Source organism: Meriones unguiculatus, chromosome 19, assembly GCF_030254825.1.
Source record: "Meriones unguiculatus strain TT.TT164.6M chromosome 19, Bangor_MerUng_6.1, whole genome shotgun sequence".
Classification (NCBI taxonomy): Eukaryota; Metazoa; Chordata; class Mammalia; order Rodentia; family Muridae; genus Meriones; species Meriones unguiculatus.
Window position 1 is genome coordinate 46,403,819 of NC_083366.1, and position 17,521 is coordinate 46,421,339.

At 40.8% G+C, this 17,521-nt stretch overlaps 1 protein-coding gene and 1 pseudogene across 9 annotated transcripts in view; one reads left to right on the forward strand and one right to left on the reverse strand.

Annotated features, from left to right (window-relative positions):
* Positions 1 to 17,521, reverse strand: part of Cdkal1 (CDK5 regulatory subunit associated protein 1 like 1) — a 549,424-nt gene that overhangs the window by 461,519 nt on the left and 70,384 nt on the right. For all 9 annotated transcript variants that reach the window (XM_060373105.1, XM_060373106.1, XM_060373110.1 and 6 more), the window contains one exon: positions 1,095 to 1,179. In XM_060373105.1, coding sequence (XP_060229088.1) covers positions 1,095 to 1,179 — 85 coding nt within the window. The remainder of the gene's footprint in view (positions 1 to 1,094; positions 1,180 to 17,521) is intronic.
* LOC110565798 (elongation factor 1-gamma-like) lies at positions 8,665 to 16,582 on the forward strand (annotated as a pseudogene).

The following is a 17,521-nucleotide window of genomic DNA, read 5'->3' on the forward strand; positions in this document are numbered from 1 at the left end:
ACAATATGCACACACACATACCCATGCACACACACTCGCATATATATAAATTAAAGATAAATATTTAATAAATAAATAATGCAAGTAAAGCTTAGAAAAAGCCTGGTGGGAAGGCAATGGAAAATAGGTAACAAAGACATCTGTTACTGATTAGACCTGAGTAGGTGAATGGCAATGAAAAGGAGCCAATGGAGTTGGAGAGGCTAAAACCTAGGAGGAAATAATGTATAGAATGAGGTTTCTAGAGCTGGAGAGATGGCTCAGCTGTTAAAGGCTAGCTAGGCTCACAACCAAGACCATAAGAATAAGATTTCTAAGGAAGCAAGGAGACTAAGAGTCAAAGCATACGTGAAGAAAGAATCTTCCACATTGAGAGAACAAACCAAACAGCAAGGATCTGTCTATCAGTTACCTACTGGAGCTCCCTGGCACACACTGCACCACCTAGAACAGGGATAGTGGGACAAACGGAGGGCGATGGCAGGCAATTTTACCAGGAATGCCTGCCTCCTCTGAGAAGAACACATAGCTCCGACAAGAAAATTTAACTTCACAAATGCTTAATCTGCACTATGAAACTGCAGGAAAACAGTGTTCACCAGATAAATCCACAGCGATAGTAGCTTCCTTAGCCCAACCATGATCCTTGTGAGTTAGCTAGAATAGAGTGCTTTTATTTTAAAAACTGTTTACAACTAAACTCATACTTTTTGATACATACTAGATATTTAGTAATATTAGGAATTGCCCAGCAAAAGGTAAAAGATTTAAATGAACTGAAGGAAAGCAGAGTGAGAAATCTATTAAAGGCTTCTTTGGGGATGGAGAGAGGGCTCGGTGGATACAGGCAATCACCACCAAGATTGCCAAACTGAATGCAATCCCGAGGACCCTCATTGCAGGAGAGCCCAATCCAGCATCTTGTCCTCTGACCTCTGTGTGCACACTGTGACACAGACACACAAATAAATACATGTTTGTTTGTTTGTTTGTTTGTTTGTTTGTTTTTTCAAATCAAAGGCTTCTTAGCTAATACTAGCTGGTACTAATTCTTCCCTTGATTATCTAAAAGATAAAAAGGATGTCCTACTTACTTGATTGAGTTTCTAAAGTGGTCTTCAGCTGGATTTTTCACAGTACAACTGTTCAGGAGCCACAAATCTGCATCTGATGCATTTTCTAGTAAAAGAAAGAAAGAACACAAAAATATAAATACCAATTTAATAAAATCAAAAACATGGAAGTGCTTACCCAGGTGGCATGGTAATGCTGGGGGACAGCATTAGTAAACAGTAGCATCAAAGTCAAGTGAGCAGTTATAGTACTGTCAGCCGGAGCTCGTGGCTCAGATTTGCTTTGGAAACCTGAAAATGGGAGCTGGATGGAACTTTTACTTCTACTTTAAAACTACATGAAGTCTTTCACTATTACAGCAATGTTCCAATAGGTGTGTGTGTGTGTGTGTGTGTGTGTGTGTGTGTGTGTGTGTGTGTGACTTTGTGTGACGCTCTGTGTGGCTGACTCTTTCCCAAGTTTCCTCTGCTATCAACAGAAAACAGTTGGGCCGTTGAGTCAAAGACTAATTCCTGAAGTGTCCTTGTACACTGTTGAACTCCCTGGACAGAGTCTGTCCCTGGACACCTCAATGAACAGGACTTGGGAGTGCTGTTCGCTACCCTTGTCCACTAACTGTGTTGCCACACCTTTGGCCTCCTGACAATCTGCTGGAAAACAGGATCTCAGTGATGGAGCCGTGTAAATTCCTCTCTTCATGACCTGAAAGACTTTCCACGTTTAGTTTTGGAGTTTTGTTTTCTTTTTCTGCCTTTCACTGGTTCTACGAGGCTACCTAATACTTATGGAGAAATTAATGATACCTCTAGGACAGGGGTCCCAATATTTTTCTCATTTCACTTTTTTTGGGGGAGGGGGTTCAATCTTCCTGACGCCTTTCTATTTCTAAAGCATCAAATTGGTCAACCTCTTCTCTTTTTCCTTTTTTCCCCAACTTTGCCTTACAGCTATGACTAACAATTAGGAGACTTCCCCTCTTCCATGTCTGGGAAAGAACATACCTGTTCCCTTCCAATTGGCATATGATTTTTCATTTTGTTTTCTGATGTTAGACATTTACACTGATACACATGGATCCTACTGAATTTGTAAAGTGAAATAAGTACTTACATTTGTCTATCAACTTAGAAAACATATATATATATAAATATATATATTTTTTTTTAACATAAGCAAAGCAATAAGAAAAATTTTTGCTCTCTTACTGCCATCCACACTGATGAAGCTTTCAGGAAGGCAAAGTAGGAAGAGCAATCAAACATTTATACACACACACACACACACACACACACACACACACACATATATATTGAAATTCTCATTGATGATTAACAAGATAAGAAGAACTAGAAAGCTTGTGTATCTGTTATAGAAAGAGTCCTGAAATGAATATGTAATTCATGGTTTGGAGCTTAAGTTCTTAGCTTATCAGTGGTGGCTCAGCACTATTGGTGGTGGCAGAATTAAGAGGAAATAAAACTATGGGGTGTTATGATTTGGATGTGAAGTCCGTAGAAGGCTAATCCCCACCAAATGGCACTATTTGAGAAGGTTTTTAACATTAAGGATGTGGGTCATAGATGGAAGCAAGACATGAGAGCTATAACTGATGCTGCTTTCAAGCACAGTCTTCCTCTACTAGCTAGTCCATGGAATCTCCATGCCTTTCCCCAACGGTGGACTGCACCCTCAGATTCATTAGTAAAAATAAATGCTTTCTCTATAAATGTGCTTCAGATGAGACATTTCATGACACTTGTGGAAGTTATGAAGGTCACACTGCATACATGTTTTTGTTATCCCTCCCTCTCTCTTCTTCTCTCCCCCCTCCCTCTCTTCCTCTCTGCCTCTCCCTCTTTCTCTCCCTCATTCCTTCTACCTTTACTACCTGGCAGTCATGAACTCAGTAGCTTCCTCCACTCATCACAGGCCCAAATGCAACAAGAAAAAGCAACCGTGAACTGAACTCATGAATCAAAATCAACCTTTTCTCCTTGAAGCTGACTTTCTTCAGTACTTTGTCACAGTGATGAGAAACTAACTGATAACAGAGTACAGCTTTATTTATTTCATTCCACACTACTTGAGTCCTGAACATTTATTTTTATTTTGTGTATACATGTGTGTGGCCAGGAGGGAGTGAGGTATATGCATATGAATACAAGTGCCCACAGATTCCAAAAGAGGGTTTCAGATCCTTCCGGAGCTAAAGCTATAGGTGGTTGTGAGCTTCCCAACACGGTGATGGGAACCCAACTCAGGTGCACTTCAAGAGTAGTACATGCTCTTAACTGCTAAGTCATCTCTATGGCCCCTGATTTGACTTTTTTATTTTTTAACAAAAGAAAAATAGTAATTTGTTTCTTTATTCATTTGTTTCTTGGTGGTGAGCGCCATTAGTGGTACTTGTGCCACTGTGTACATGTGTACAAGATCAGAGAAAAACCAGGGGTAAGTCTCCAGGTCTTCCCTTCTATTACCTAAGTCCCAGGGATCAAAGTCTGGTGCCAGGCTTGAGCAGCAAGTGCCCTTACCCACTAAGCCATCTCAATGACCCTATTTGCCTGCTACTACTCTACTAAGCGTGTGCACATGAGTATGCACAGGTCAGGTAGAGATCAGAGGAGGGCTTGCGGGAGTAGCTCTCGAGACTGCTTGGCACCAAGTCACTGAGCCATCTCACGGCCCTGGCTGACTTAGAAAGCCATGTATTGCTTTCCTTTCTCTTGAATTGATAAACCTGTTACCACTTCTTTGATTCGTTCTTAATAGTACTTAGAGTCACTCACTTCCTTTTACTCTGAGGTGAGAACATGAACTATCTCCCTGCTGTTTGGATCAAGCAGGAAAACAAAGACCTGATACACTCCCCTACTAGGAGCAGAAGGTGTCACTGAACCAAGAAAACGATGGTCGCCAACAAACCACCCACTCTGTGTTTGAGGAAACAGGTCAGAAAAGAACTTGCAGGCATGAGTAGTTTCACAGACTGTAAGAAAGAGAAACAAGTATTTGTTCTAATCAAAATGTACTTAGTTTCTAAATTACTTTTTTAAACACGAGAAACTGCTTTTAAGTGTATGGTAATAAAGCCCCAATCGGTAATAATGATCGCCATTAGCATTATTTAATAGTGCGTCTGACAGGAGGCCAGGCAGGCAGGCCACATATACGCCTTTGTACGTAGCCCACCCCTAGTGAGGAGAGTTTAATTTTATTCCCATTGTCAGAGGGGGGAAAAAAAGCAACCTCAAGCTTAGACAGGAAAAGCAATTTTCAGAAAGTCACCAGTTAAAGGATGGGCAAGGATTAGGAGTCCAGACAAACTGACTCCAACAGACTGTGAGCTTGAGACAATCAGCATGTCTCATTAGTGGGTCTCTACCACTTGACCAAAATAATGCAGATTGTGTCTAAGGACAATGCCAAGTGGTGTGACCTGGCCTTGAGAGCATTGCATGGTGTTTCTAGGCTTCAAACCCAGCTGTTGCTCCATTTCTAGTATTTCTAACACTGAGAGACTAGGTAAGCCTTGGTCTGCTGTCATCAAGGGAGGGCATGGAAGGAAGTAACAAAAGACTTAGTAATAAATGAGAGTTATTAGTCTGAAGCCAAGCCAAGCCTGCCAGTCTTCCTGATGCCTGCAGGCATCTGTATGGCACAATTCAGCACCATGCAGAACAAAGCATTTTTTTTATACAACTGTTCCATGTGAAAGACACCGGAGAAGCAGCAGGGAACAGTAAGAGGTATATATTCCTAGACTTAAATACAGAGGGCAACTGGGCTGATGAGAATAAAATTCAGAGAGAACAACACAAAGAGAAGTTTCGATTATTTTGGCCCCATAAGCATTTTTTGAGAGTTTCTTTACCACAGAACTCTGGAAGACAAGTCAAGTCCAAAAGTTTAAATGTCCATTAAGCTTACTGAGTCCCACGAGTTTATTTACATAATACAATCACTGAGAGCCTACTAAAAACTTTGAGAGTAAACTATGTACTAATAAGAGAATTTAAATGTACCTTGAAGTGTATCTTGAAAACAACAACTTTTTAAGACCAATAAAAAAGGGACTGGGGATTTAGTTCAGTGGTAGAATTCTTATCTAGCAAGCACAGGCCCTAGATTCAGTCCTCACCTCAGCTCTGATTAAAAAGAAAAAAAAAAATGCTGGTCATTAGCTAATTTTTCCTCTATGGTTCACCTGCTATTGTTTTTGTGGCCAATATAATGGTATGGAGTAACTAACTTTCTAGGCCTGGTTTTTGGAAAGCACTGAAAATGACTCATCAGAAAGTACTCTCCCTTTAGCTAACTAGGGTTAGAACAGTGGGAGGACGAAGAGAAAGAATCAGGAGATAGGAAAGAACAAAAGTCCTAGAGGGCTGAAAGAGCCCAGACCTCCTTTCTAATTCTGAGCAGGAAAGGACCGTCAGCTCCAGGGTGCTGGTCAGTGTGGAGAGTTCACAGGGAAGCAAGATGCAGGAGGCCCTACGAACAAGTAACTTCTCTTGCAAGTTACCCCCATAATAAATTGCTCTTTCAAAATACTCCTACTGAGTGCTTCATAGAAATAATATGAGGGACCTAAAAGTCTGTTTATTCAATAAAGGAAAAAAACTTTTCCTTTAAGTGATAAGTAATAGCTGGCAAAATTCTGCCAATAACTACTGAAAATTCATTATATAAGTATCCTGGATCATAATTAAAATAAGAGTGCAAGACAGCCAAGTACTCACTACAGAGATGAGCATTGCTAATATCATTTCTCACTCCTAATAGCTATGTTGATCCACACACATAATAATTCAAAAGTCTGTGAATCTACAGAACCCCATAGTATCTGTGCCTCTGGGTTATATGAGTTTTATAAACCAAGGGCCAGTATACCTGTGCCGCCATCACCCCTCTACACACAGCCACTGCCCACCCTTAACTGTATAGCAAGCTATTTTTTTTTTTCACAGTAAACCTCCACAGCTTGTGGCTTAATACATAAAAGTCCAAAATACAACTTGATCTTTAAATTTGTATATTCCACATAAAATAGCTTTCTTCATACATCCTAAAACTGATGTAACAAAAGGACTTCTATTTAGCCAAAGACCTAAACAACCCAGAGACCATCACTCACTTGCAAATTGCCAAAAGCATCTGGTTTCTGTCAGATTGTATATAGTCTCCAGTTGTTTATCACAAATGAGTAACTCAAGTCATCTGCTAAAAATGGTACATTTCCAGGATCAGAAACAACCCTGGAATACGGGGAACGTTAATACAAAAGTCACTTTTGGATTTGACCTAGCAAGTTTACTGGGTCAAAACCACAATCAATTTGGTTATTTGAGGGAGGAGGGAGGCGCCATCCATACGAAATGGCAAGATAAAAAAAAGATTGAGATGAAATGCAAAGATAAATGCCATCCGAGATCTAATAAACAAAATGATACTGAATATGAAAAACAGGACTGAGAGATAGCCAGTCAACAAAATACTCACCATCCAACTATGCAGACCTAAGTTCCATCCCCTAAAATACACAGAACAAAACCAGGCATTGTAGCACACACCTTAATCCCAATTTAAGGGAGATGAGGCAAGCATATCCCTGGAGCTCAATGGGCAGCCATCAGGGCCTCTTTGACAGGTCCTGAGCTAGACAGGCCCTGCCTCAAAAATAAAGGTAGAGGCAGCTAAGGAGGTAAACTGCAGTTCGTCTTCCCACCTCCACATGTACAAACATACACACACACAAAAAGCAAAGTAACTTATGGCTTCTTTATTTCTCAATACTCATACCAGACCCACATCACATATTTTTAAATGAATCCTAGAAAGAAACAAATTGACCGATATAGTTAACTGTTTGTTGACTTGATAGTAAGTTGAAATTCATCACCAATATAGGCCTACTGTGCTAGCTAAAAGTACAAACATGTTTTCTTGATCTGACACAAAGGTAAGTAGCCACTGTTTTAAAGGTTAAAATATTGCCTTAGAATGCTACGCTAGGTGACTCATACTTATAAGCAAAGCACTCAAAAGGGGGATGTTTGAGCCAACAGGTTAAGTTCTAGGCTAGCCTTGGCTACAGAGTGAGACACTGTCAAAAACAGAACAAAACTTAACAAAATAAAGCACACTTCTAGGGAAAGGACAACTATTTAGAAGATCTTATCCATTTGTCAAGATACCTAAAAACTTCTTGCAGTAAGAAGGTATAGAGAATTACCTAAATATCCAAAGCAGAATGTGTCCTATGTAATGCCGTTGTAAATAAGTGCTAGGAAACCTAACTCCAAATGGACCCTTTGGATTCCAATGCTTTGCAGTGACTCGTAGTCTATTTGGACACTGAAGAGAAGGCTCAGCAGTTGGAAGCACTTGTTCCTCTGACAGTGGACTGGAATGGGCTTCCTAACACCCACAGGAGCAACTCAAAATCACCTGTAACTCTAGCCTAGAGGACCCAATACCTTCTCTAGCTGCCATGGACTCCCATGCAAGTGCTCAAACCCACACACATGCTCACGATGAAAACTTTTTTTACAAATCTTTTTAATTTATTTTAATTACTTGCCTCAGTACATTTTCTAACAACAAAATCAAATACAATGAACTGTGGTTACCATTTTGCATCAGAAAAAGAAAATATAAAGTATTAGATTTCAATAATAAAATGGCAAATAATCCAATATAAAAATGGACAAGAGACCTGAAGATACTTGTCCAAAGATAGGCAAAGAGCCAGCAAAGATAGAAAAAGATGCCTCATAAAACTAGCCAGCAGGGAAAGGTAAACAAAAAACACAATGGGATTATTTCACATCTAGTGGGATGACTGTGTCTTCTAAAGCTGTTTTAAAGATACGTTGGCAAAGATATGAAAACACTAGAGCCTAGGGAACACGGATGCTGCAGATCAACTGTAAAAAGGTTTAGCTGCTTTGCAAAGTGGCCTGCTGGTTCCTCTAACTATTAAACACAATTAACTCACAATGCAGCCAGTCCTCTGCACATCTGCCCTAGCGATGTGAAAACATGCTCAACACAGAAGCTTGTACGTACGTCAACATTCACAAAGGCCTGATTCCAGACAGTCAGAAAGTAGAAAAAATACAGACCTCCATCAACTGATGGAGATAAATACGACCCAGAATATACAACAAAGTATCACTAACCATGAAAAATGAAGTTCTGAGAGACACAACAACACAGATGGATCCTGAAGTGCTATGCTCAGGGAAAGATGTCAGTCAGAAAAGCGCAGAAACCATACAACTTGATTTCAACCAAGTGTCCACAGGATTACAAACACAGAACTAAAAATAAACTGTCTAGAGCTGGAGGAGGTAGAAAACAGGAGACAGTATGATGAGCTGTAGTTTATTCTGTAATTTATTGTGGAAATGGAAGTTGTTTAATTGACTGCTGTAGCTGGGCATGGTTACTCACGCCTGAAATTACAATACTCAGGAGGTTGAGGCAGATCTGTCACCAGTTCTTGGGCAACCTGGGCTACATAGTGAGTTACAGGACAGCGTGGGCTTCAGAATTGAGGACATGTTTTAAAATCAGATAATGGCCATGGGGTCAGGGGAGTCAGAAAGGCAACTAGAGAAACAATCTCAGGAGATGCTGAAGCCAGCTCTAATAGACAATTTGGTAAGTATCTCCTCCAGAGCATTGTCTTGTTCTAGCAAGAACCAAAAAACTAAGATGGCAGCATTTCTTCTTCTAAGTTCCTGCGTATCAATTACAAAGAAATTATACTTACTAAAGGAACAAACACACACACACACACAAATCCTGTTTGCATTTTAGAGATAGAACAAAAGTTTATACATGTGTATACTTGGAACAAAAGTAAAAAGAGAGTGCTTTTACTTTTGTAAAACAACTGACAACAACCCTGTACTTGGGAGTAATGAAAATCCAGGTCACTCTCAGATGGGAGTTAGATAGCATGCCTAGTTCAGTTGGTAACACCAATAGCTCACTCTGCCCCACTCTCATTTTCCATCTTAGGGGACCTTAGGGTTGTTGACTAAGTAAAATAGGTTAACAAGAATCCAACCAAAATGAAATGAACACCTGCATTTGTATAAATAGAATTCAAGTTCTAGAAATCAGGTCTTCCTGGATTCTGAGGCCGTGAGTCTGCTCCTGCTAGGTGGGAGTTCTTCCCTAAGCCTGAGCTCTACATCTAGAAGATTTTACGAATCTCTGGACATAAGTTCTGTATGGTCACTTAAAGACCCAGTATGAGACCCAGCAAGCGGAGGTTCTATTCTGCCTTGAATGGGGCTATTTCAATAGTTGAGAGGTGAGAAAAATAAGTAGTAAGTGTTCTGCTGCTTATGGGAAAGCTGAAACTCAAATGGAAAAGGCATTTGCAAAGCATAAAAGAAATTAGTAAATAACTAGTATGCTCTATGAAAAAAGAAGAATTGAAGGCTTCTGGTCTGTAAGGCTAATAAAAGGGGTGACTCCAAAAAGAAACAGAAGCTGTAGGAATGGCAAGTCAGAGAAGAGGAAGGTATTTTACTATTAGCCCTATTCACTTTCAGCTCCCTGCCCATGACAGATGAAAGCAGGGCTAGGCCACAAGCAACCGGAGATACATGAAAGAACTCACAAAAAGTTGATGCTGATGTCACCAACAATAACAAACAGCAAAACCTGGGGTGGGAAGGACTGTTGTACACCTGAGGTAAAAATCATCAAGAAGGTAGAAAAATGCGACAGAAGCATCATGGGTGTGGAGGACTTCAGAAGAGCAGTGTTTGCTTTGCTGAACAGTGTTTGTAATGGTGGCAAGACAATGGGCTTCAAGTGGAAGGGAAAGCAAAAGCCACACAACCTCCTCTGTACACTCTGAGTCAAAGGAAATTTGCCTAGAAGTCACAAGTGTAATTAAAATGCTTAACTTGATTCTCTATATATTTCAACTTTGACTAAGTAATAAATTAGAACTAAATAGCCAAATTTGCATAGCATTCTATCATTTGCAAAGCATTTTCAAATACATTATCTCATCTAAGCTCTACACTTAACACTAAGAAAGCATTTTTAATCCCCATTATGGAGATAAGGAAGCAAGGACAGAAAAAGGTGTTGTGACTTGCAAAGAGGTCCCCTAAGCTGGAAACTGCGGGTGGGGCAGGGTGAGCTATTGGGACTACAAACGGAACTAAGCACACCGTCTGTCTCCCATCTGGGGTGAGCTACAGTGACCTGGATATTCATTACTCCCAAGCACAGGGTTGTTGTCGGATATTTTGTTTGTTTAGCTGGTTGGTTTTCCTCTTATAATGTCTGGACCGACCACATTTAATCACTGGAGTGTAGTCTTTGGGTTCTGCATAAGGAAAATAAATTCAATATTTAGAATGTTACAGATGACCTCTGCTTTTCATGAAAAGGCAGGAAGAAGTGAAATGGTGAAGACTATAGAGCTGACTAAAAATATGGCAACTCAGAGGCAAAAGAGGGGTCAGCTGGTAAAGTACTTGGTATGCAAGCAATAAGGAACTAAGTTCTATTCACAGCATCCATGTAAAAGTGCTAGGCATGATGGAATGCATTTGTAATCTCAGTAGTCTGGGAAAACAGAAGCAGGAGGATCCCTATTTTTGCTAGTCAGCAATTCTAAACTAACCGGTGAGCTTCAGGCCAAAGAGAGGACATTGCCTCAAAGTGGGAGGATGGCATTCCTAATGACAATGCCCGAGGTTGTCTTCTAGATTCTACACACACAGAGAGATATGTGTACATATGCAAACACATACATGCACATACACACGCACTAAATACTAATATGTGTGTGTGTGTGCATTGTGTGTTTCTAAGTATGGGGCTGGAGAGACAGCTCAGCAATTAAGAGCACTCACTGTTGTGTCAGAAGACCCATGTTCGATCCCAGCACCCACATGATGGCTCATACTGTCTGTAAATCTAGTCTCTGGGGTCCTAAGCCCTCTTCTTCCTTTAGTGGATGCCAGACACACAGGTGGTACACAGGCATTTATACAGGAAAATACTCATAAACATTAGAAAATATTTTAATGAAACAAAAAAGAATAAAGGAGAGCTGACAAGAATAGAAGGAAAACTAGAAAGGATGGGGTAAATAATCAGAATGCACTGTATACAAGTATGAGACTGCCAAAGAGAACATGTTAATAACAGAGTTCTAAAGAAAACAATACAGCAATACTATTTCCAAAATGGTTTCTGGAAAACACATTCCTGTCACCCTCATCCCTCCTGAATACAAACTCAGTAAACGACAGTAGAAGGCAGGCTGAACAACGAGAAGTCGGCCTCAGCAAATATATCGGAAGGGGGAAAGGCTGTCAGAGCACCAGGAAGAGAGAAAATGATTAGGAATGCAGAAGGTCAGGATGGCCACAAAGAAGGACCTGGTAGGAGGTGTCAGGGAGTGAGCAGGATTTGAGCATCTACTCAGACAACACCCCCACACAGAATACAGAGCTTGCAGAGGGCCAGATGGCCCATGCTGCAGGGGGCAGCCAGCATACAATGTCTTAGGAAGGAAAGACAAGAGGAAGGTAACCACAAGGTGAAGAGGGGGTCAGCTACCCAATGCCTAATGAAAGAGTGTAGTGGGGTGACCATGGTCCTCATGCAGGAGGACTGCCCCATGCATTTTCAGAAGAGTCTCCCTACAAACAATAGAGGGAGAAGAACATCCCTATCACAGGTACAATCAGTAGACCCCTCCGTGAGCTCTTAGGATGTCAAAGTTTGAAGAACAAAAAATTTACATACCTTCAAAGACTCTTTTCACAAATACCAAAGGGAACCAATGGAGAGAGCAACAAATACCACATAAATCAAGTCAAAGTTAGCATCATCAATAATGAAAAAAATCAGAATCTTGGGCTGGAAAGATGACTCAGCTGTTAAGAGAGCTTGCTGCTATTGTAGAGGACCCACATTTGGTTCTCAGAAAGTATGTGATAGCTCACAATCAGCTGCAACTCCAGACATACCTGGCACACACACAGTGCACACAGTCTTCAGGCAAACCCTCATACATATAAAAAAAAATTAAAGTAAAAGTAAACATATATTCAAAAACAATCAGTAAAGTGGCAGGCCATCAGATGATGAGAGGAAGCAAGCAAAAGCATACTTCTGGGTATGCTGAGCCCAGAGGTGTCCTAGAGAGCACGAGGCAAGTCCAAACTGGAACAATCATTTAACTGCGAGCCTGAATGCTTCAATAACATCAAGATATAAAGCTGCATAAGTAAAGAACAAAACTAGCCCAGACTGAAGAATTCTTAGAGATATGACACTGACTGTAAAATGGGACTACAAACTGGGTCTTCCCACTATATAAAAGAGATATTTAGAGAACGTTATGACTGAAGCTTGAAGGTGAATCTTGAGTATTACCAAAGTGTTGACTCCATTTTTGATGGAATATATACACTAGGCTTTGGGAGACGTGGGCTATTGAGTAAAAGGCTTATTATCAAATATAACATAGAGTATTCTTTTAAAATTTCTATAATTACAATTTTCTTTTTAAATTTTTATTTGGGAAACAAAAAGAAGATTGCAGAGGCAGGGTATTTTGCAATATAAGATTATATAGGTTAACCTCCCCAAAAAAATTAAAAGGCAAGAGAATAAAATGTACTAGAAAACTTGCAACGTGACTGTAAAAACTTTCTAAACACATATGAAAAAATTTTTAAAGATATCACCTTGTAACAGAGGCCAATGGTCCTCCTAGACATTATAGGCTATCAAAAAAAAAAAAACAGTGCCAGGAATAAGCTACCTACTTTGAAATTATAGATCAGTAGAATCCCATTGACCTTCAAACACTATAGACCCTTGCCACTTCTCTCAGTTCCCCTCTAGAACTTGATGATAAGACGCTATGGATGAAGCCAATACATATTTGAGTCATGGAAAATGGAAAAATCAAGCTTGTACCAACTTGGAAGCTTTATCCATACTAGCTAACTCTGATAGTAGTATAAGGACACTACCAAAAGAGAAAAGCCATCACCAGTCTCAATCAGTTCTGAATGCTGGAAGACACAATACAGGCCTGGCAAGTTATAGCTACGGTTGCAATAGTGGCACAAATTTTTCAAAACCAACCCATCACTCTCTGATTAGATTTAGATCCCACTCCACAAGATGGAACTCATATCTAACATCATTACCAGGGCCAAGAATCTATGGCCCTGGTCAGTGATAGGCCCTAAAGGAGAAGCTACTATTAATCTGCCAAATAAACATTAAACTACTTATGAATTATCATTAGACCCATAGATTAATGCACCTCTCAACCCTCATTAGAGAAGTTTCTTTTAGCAGTAAATGGTGATTAACACAAAGACCCACAGCTGGTCAGTGTGCAAACAGAAGACTGTAGAGTGCTCAGCCCTAAATGGGGCCTACATATCACACCCTGCCCCAAATTTTCAGGGATCTTTGTAAAAGAGGAGACAGAAAAATTTTAAGAGCCGGGGGTGGTGTAGGAGATCAAAACAAGAGTAATCTGATGACAAAACAGGGCCATTGCTCATATAAACTCAGTAGAAGCTGTCATAGCATGCAAAAGCCTGTGTAAGCTCAAGCCAGACAGAAAGGAAGCGAGGTCACAAAGTCCCACCCCTGAGGAGTCACGGGCCACCAACGGGTGCTAAGAGGGAGAATTAGTTTTTCTTCAAGTGTGTGGAGCTTGAGAAAGGCTACCCATGCTTACAGTGGTTAGCTCTACACTCACACCCAAATACACACACACATACACGGGCAGTGCAGAGTAGACTCCATGGGCTTAAAGAGAGAAACAAAAAGTATATGAGGTTGGGAGGGAATAATGGGAGAAAATGAGAGAAGGCTTGGAGAGGGAGGATCAGGAGTAAACTTAAAACACACTGCATTCATGAACAAAATTTTCAAACTATTTTAAAAAAAAAAAGGTTGGAACAGAGCTTTCTAGCCACAGAAATATTTTTCATGAATAGTAAATTAAGGATCTGTTTTATAGGGACAATGTCAAGATCAAGAAAGATCTAGATCCCTCCTCCCCCCCAAAAAAGGTACTTTTTTTAAGTGTCTATTGAAAGACTATTTCATAAAAACCAAAGAGCAAAAAGAACATTTTCATGTAATACTATGTGTAAATCTTTTTCTTTATAGAGAAATAAATGTAGCTGTTTCACCACCAGGCACTGTCTCTGGTACCATGAGAATCCCATGCCTTGGACAATACTCAGATTCTATCTTTCTCCCATCCATCCACTGCTCCCTTTCCAACCCAGTTTCCCAGAACAAATACCCACAAAACATTCAATACCCATTCATGAATTATTTTTAAAGAATTAACTCAAACAACTAAGAAAAGACATTTATTTCAAACCCAACAAGAACATCTACCAAATCCTTGTACAGAGCTAGAATCACATTCAATAGCTGACAGACTCACCTCTCTCCTCCTAAGATGAAGAACAAGGCAGGGATATAGAAATCTCACCATTCATCTTCATCATAGTTCAGAAAATTCTAGTCACAAATAAAGCAAGGAAGAAAAAGGAAAGCATGCAGGGCAGAAAGGGAGAAAGAAAACACTGGAGCACAAGGCATAGTCTACTGTGCAATAAATCGAATGTATCCCCACGCCCAAAAAAAAGTGAGATCGACAAACAGAAACAAATACACTACTAGGGTACACTAATGACAAGTTAAATTGAAGCAAAAATACAATAACACTTCTTCAAAGAAAATGAAACACATATGTATATCTCTAACAAAATATGCCAACGAGTGCAAAAACAATTTCTTCCAAAATTTATATAAAGAAGTCCAAAAAGTAGTCAACACAAGTGGAAATTACGCCTCCACCCACTTTAAAGATTTATAATATAGCCATAGTAATGCAGACCTTGTAGCCCATTGCAACTGAGGTGGAACATCGCAAGAGCAATCACAAGAACACAGGTCATTTAGATAAAGAGGAGCAAACACCAGAACAGGAAGTCCTCAGTATTCACACCCTGCACCATGGGGCATGTATCTAGACCAAGAACTACTGGAGACTCCAGTTCTCCATCTCTCCTCCAGTTCTCACAGGAGGATTTGTTAGAGTTACCAGGGTTTTAGCCACTTTCCTTTGCTGATATTTTGAAAGCACAGTTCTGGCCAGCCGGAGAAACTATACAATGTGGACCGAGGCAATGTTGGCAGTTGTGGGTAAAATGTGTATCATCTCCCTCGGAGGAGTGGAGACTGCATTTCCATTAAAGTGTATTCATTAGAAAAGAAAATATAGACCCCATTTCTCTGTGGAATTACCATGGGACCCTATACACATACCCTGAAAACTGGAGGGGCCTTCTAGACCCTCATCACTGCTAAGTACAGTGGGGCTCAAGTCCACATGCTCTCCATACAACCAGCACTTGAGGGTGATGTTGTATTCTGTTTCTGAGAGCAATGCAATCGCCTATCACTTAAGCAACGAGGAGCTTCAGGGAAGGACACCAGAGGCAGCAGCTCAGGTGGTGCAGTGGGTGAGCTTTGCTGACAGCGACGTCGTTCCTCCAGCCAAAACCATGGGTGTTCCCCACCTTGGGCATCACAACAAACAAGCCACTGAAGATGCAAAAGAGGAGGTGAAGCAAATCCTGGAACTGCTGGACACTCACTTAACACAAGGACTTTCCTGGTGGGTGAGCAGGACACATTGGCTGATATCACAGAGGTTTCTTTTTGCCAAGCCTTCCCCAATGCCAACCAACAGTTCCTTACCTGCATTAATCAGCCCCAGTTCCAGGCAGTCTTGGGGAAGATAAAGCTGTGTGAGAAAATGGACCAGTTTGATGCTAAGAAGTTGGCAAAGAGCCAGCCTAAAAAGGGCACCCCAAGAGAAGAAAAGGGTTCACGAGAACAAACAGAAGCCCCAAGCTGAGTGGAAAGAGCAGCTACCCCAGCTCCTGAGGAGGAGACGGATGACTGTGAGCAGGGCCAAGGATCCTTTCACTCACCTGCCCAAGAGTACCTCTGTGTTGGATGGATTTAAGGGTAAGTACTCCAGTGAGGACACCCTCTCGGTGGTGCTGCCTGATTTTGGGGAGCACTTTGATAAGGATGGATGGTCTCCATGGTATGCTGGAGCTCACCTAGACCAGTTTGTCCAATTGCTGGAACATTCCAGTAAAGAATGTTCCAGCAATTGGACAAACTGAGGAAGAATGCCTTTGCTAGCGCCATCCTCTTTGGAATCAACAAGAGCAGCTCCATTTCTGGCATTTGGGTCTTCCACAGCCAAGAGCTTGCCTTTCCGCTGAGTACAGATTGGCAAGTGAGCCATATACATGGTGGAAAACTAGATACTGGTATTGAGGAAACCCAGACCCTCCTTCCAGAGTATTTTTCATGGGAGGGAGCCTTCTAGCACATGGGCAAAGCCATCCCTCAAGATAAGGGGTCATTAAAGGAAACTGAACGTTGAAAGAAAACATATAGAAATGAGATTCTGGTTAGCCATACATCATGTGGATTATGAAGGTATTGTTGGTCACAAACCCAGAATCTGATTCAAGGTTGTCCATCTCCATTAGCAGCTGGACAGGCTAATGCAATGCTTCCACAGTATTCCTCCCAGACAGAGTGGCCATGTGAAAGATGGGGGAAGTCTGCTGTGCTGCATGGCTTCCAGCAAGGCTCAACCTGATATAAGGAAGGGCTCCTGCTGATCCAACAGAAAGGAGAAGCCTCCAGCAGGAGCAGGCATCCTGCCACCACTAAGAAAAGGCCAAGAGAGTTGGAGCATCAGCCATCCCAACGGTGAGGAGTTAAGGCACCGAAGGCAGGTGCCTCAAACTTTTACTCACTTTTTAAAATCTTTACTCTCTTCTTCATTATAAAAACTTACAAATGCCACTATAAAATTGTTACAAAGCTCAAAACTTCTGCTAGGATCCTACCTTCAGAAGTGTCTATTACCCTCTTTGTCAGGTATTCCTTCAGATTTGTTTAGCATGCAGAAAACCATCAGGTAGAACCCTGCTGTGCCTATGTTGTTTTCCAGGGCAAGTTTTGATAAGTAATGCAACTCACTTCTTTTCAAAGATGCAACCATAAAGTAAAAAAAAAAAAAAAAAAAAAAAAAAAAAAATTAAATAAGATTTTACTATTAAATAGTGGGCAAATTAGTAAAATAAGGTTTTTTAAATTTATTTTTTTATTTATTACAATTTATTCACTTTGTATCCCAACTGTAGCCCCTCCTTCATTCCCTCCCAATCCCGCCCTCCCTTCTTCTTCCCCTCCCATGTGCACTGATAGGGGAGGTCCTCCTCTGACTATTTGGTCTCATCAAGGCTGGCTGCATTGTCTTCCTCTGTAGTCAGGTAAGGCTGCTCCCCTTCAGGGAGAGGTGATCAGAGAG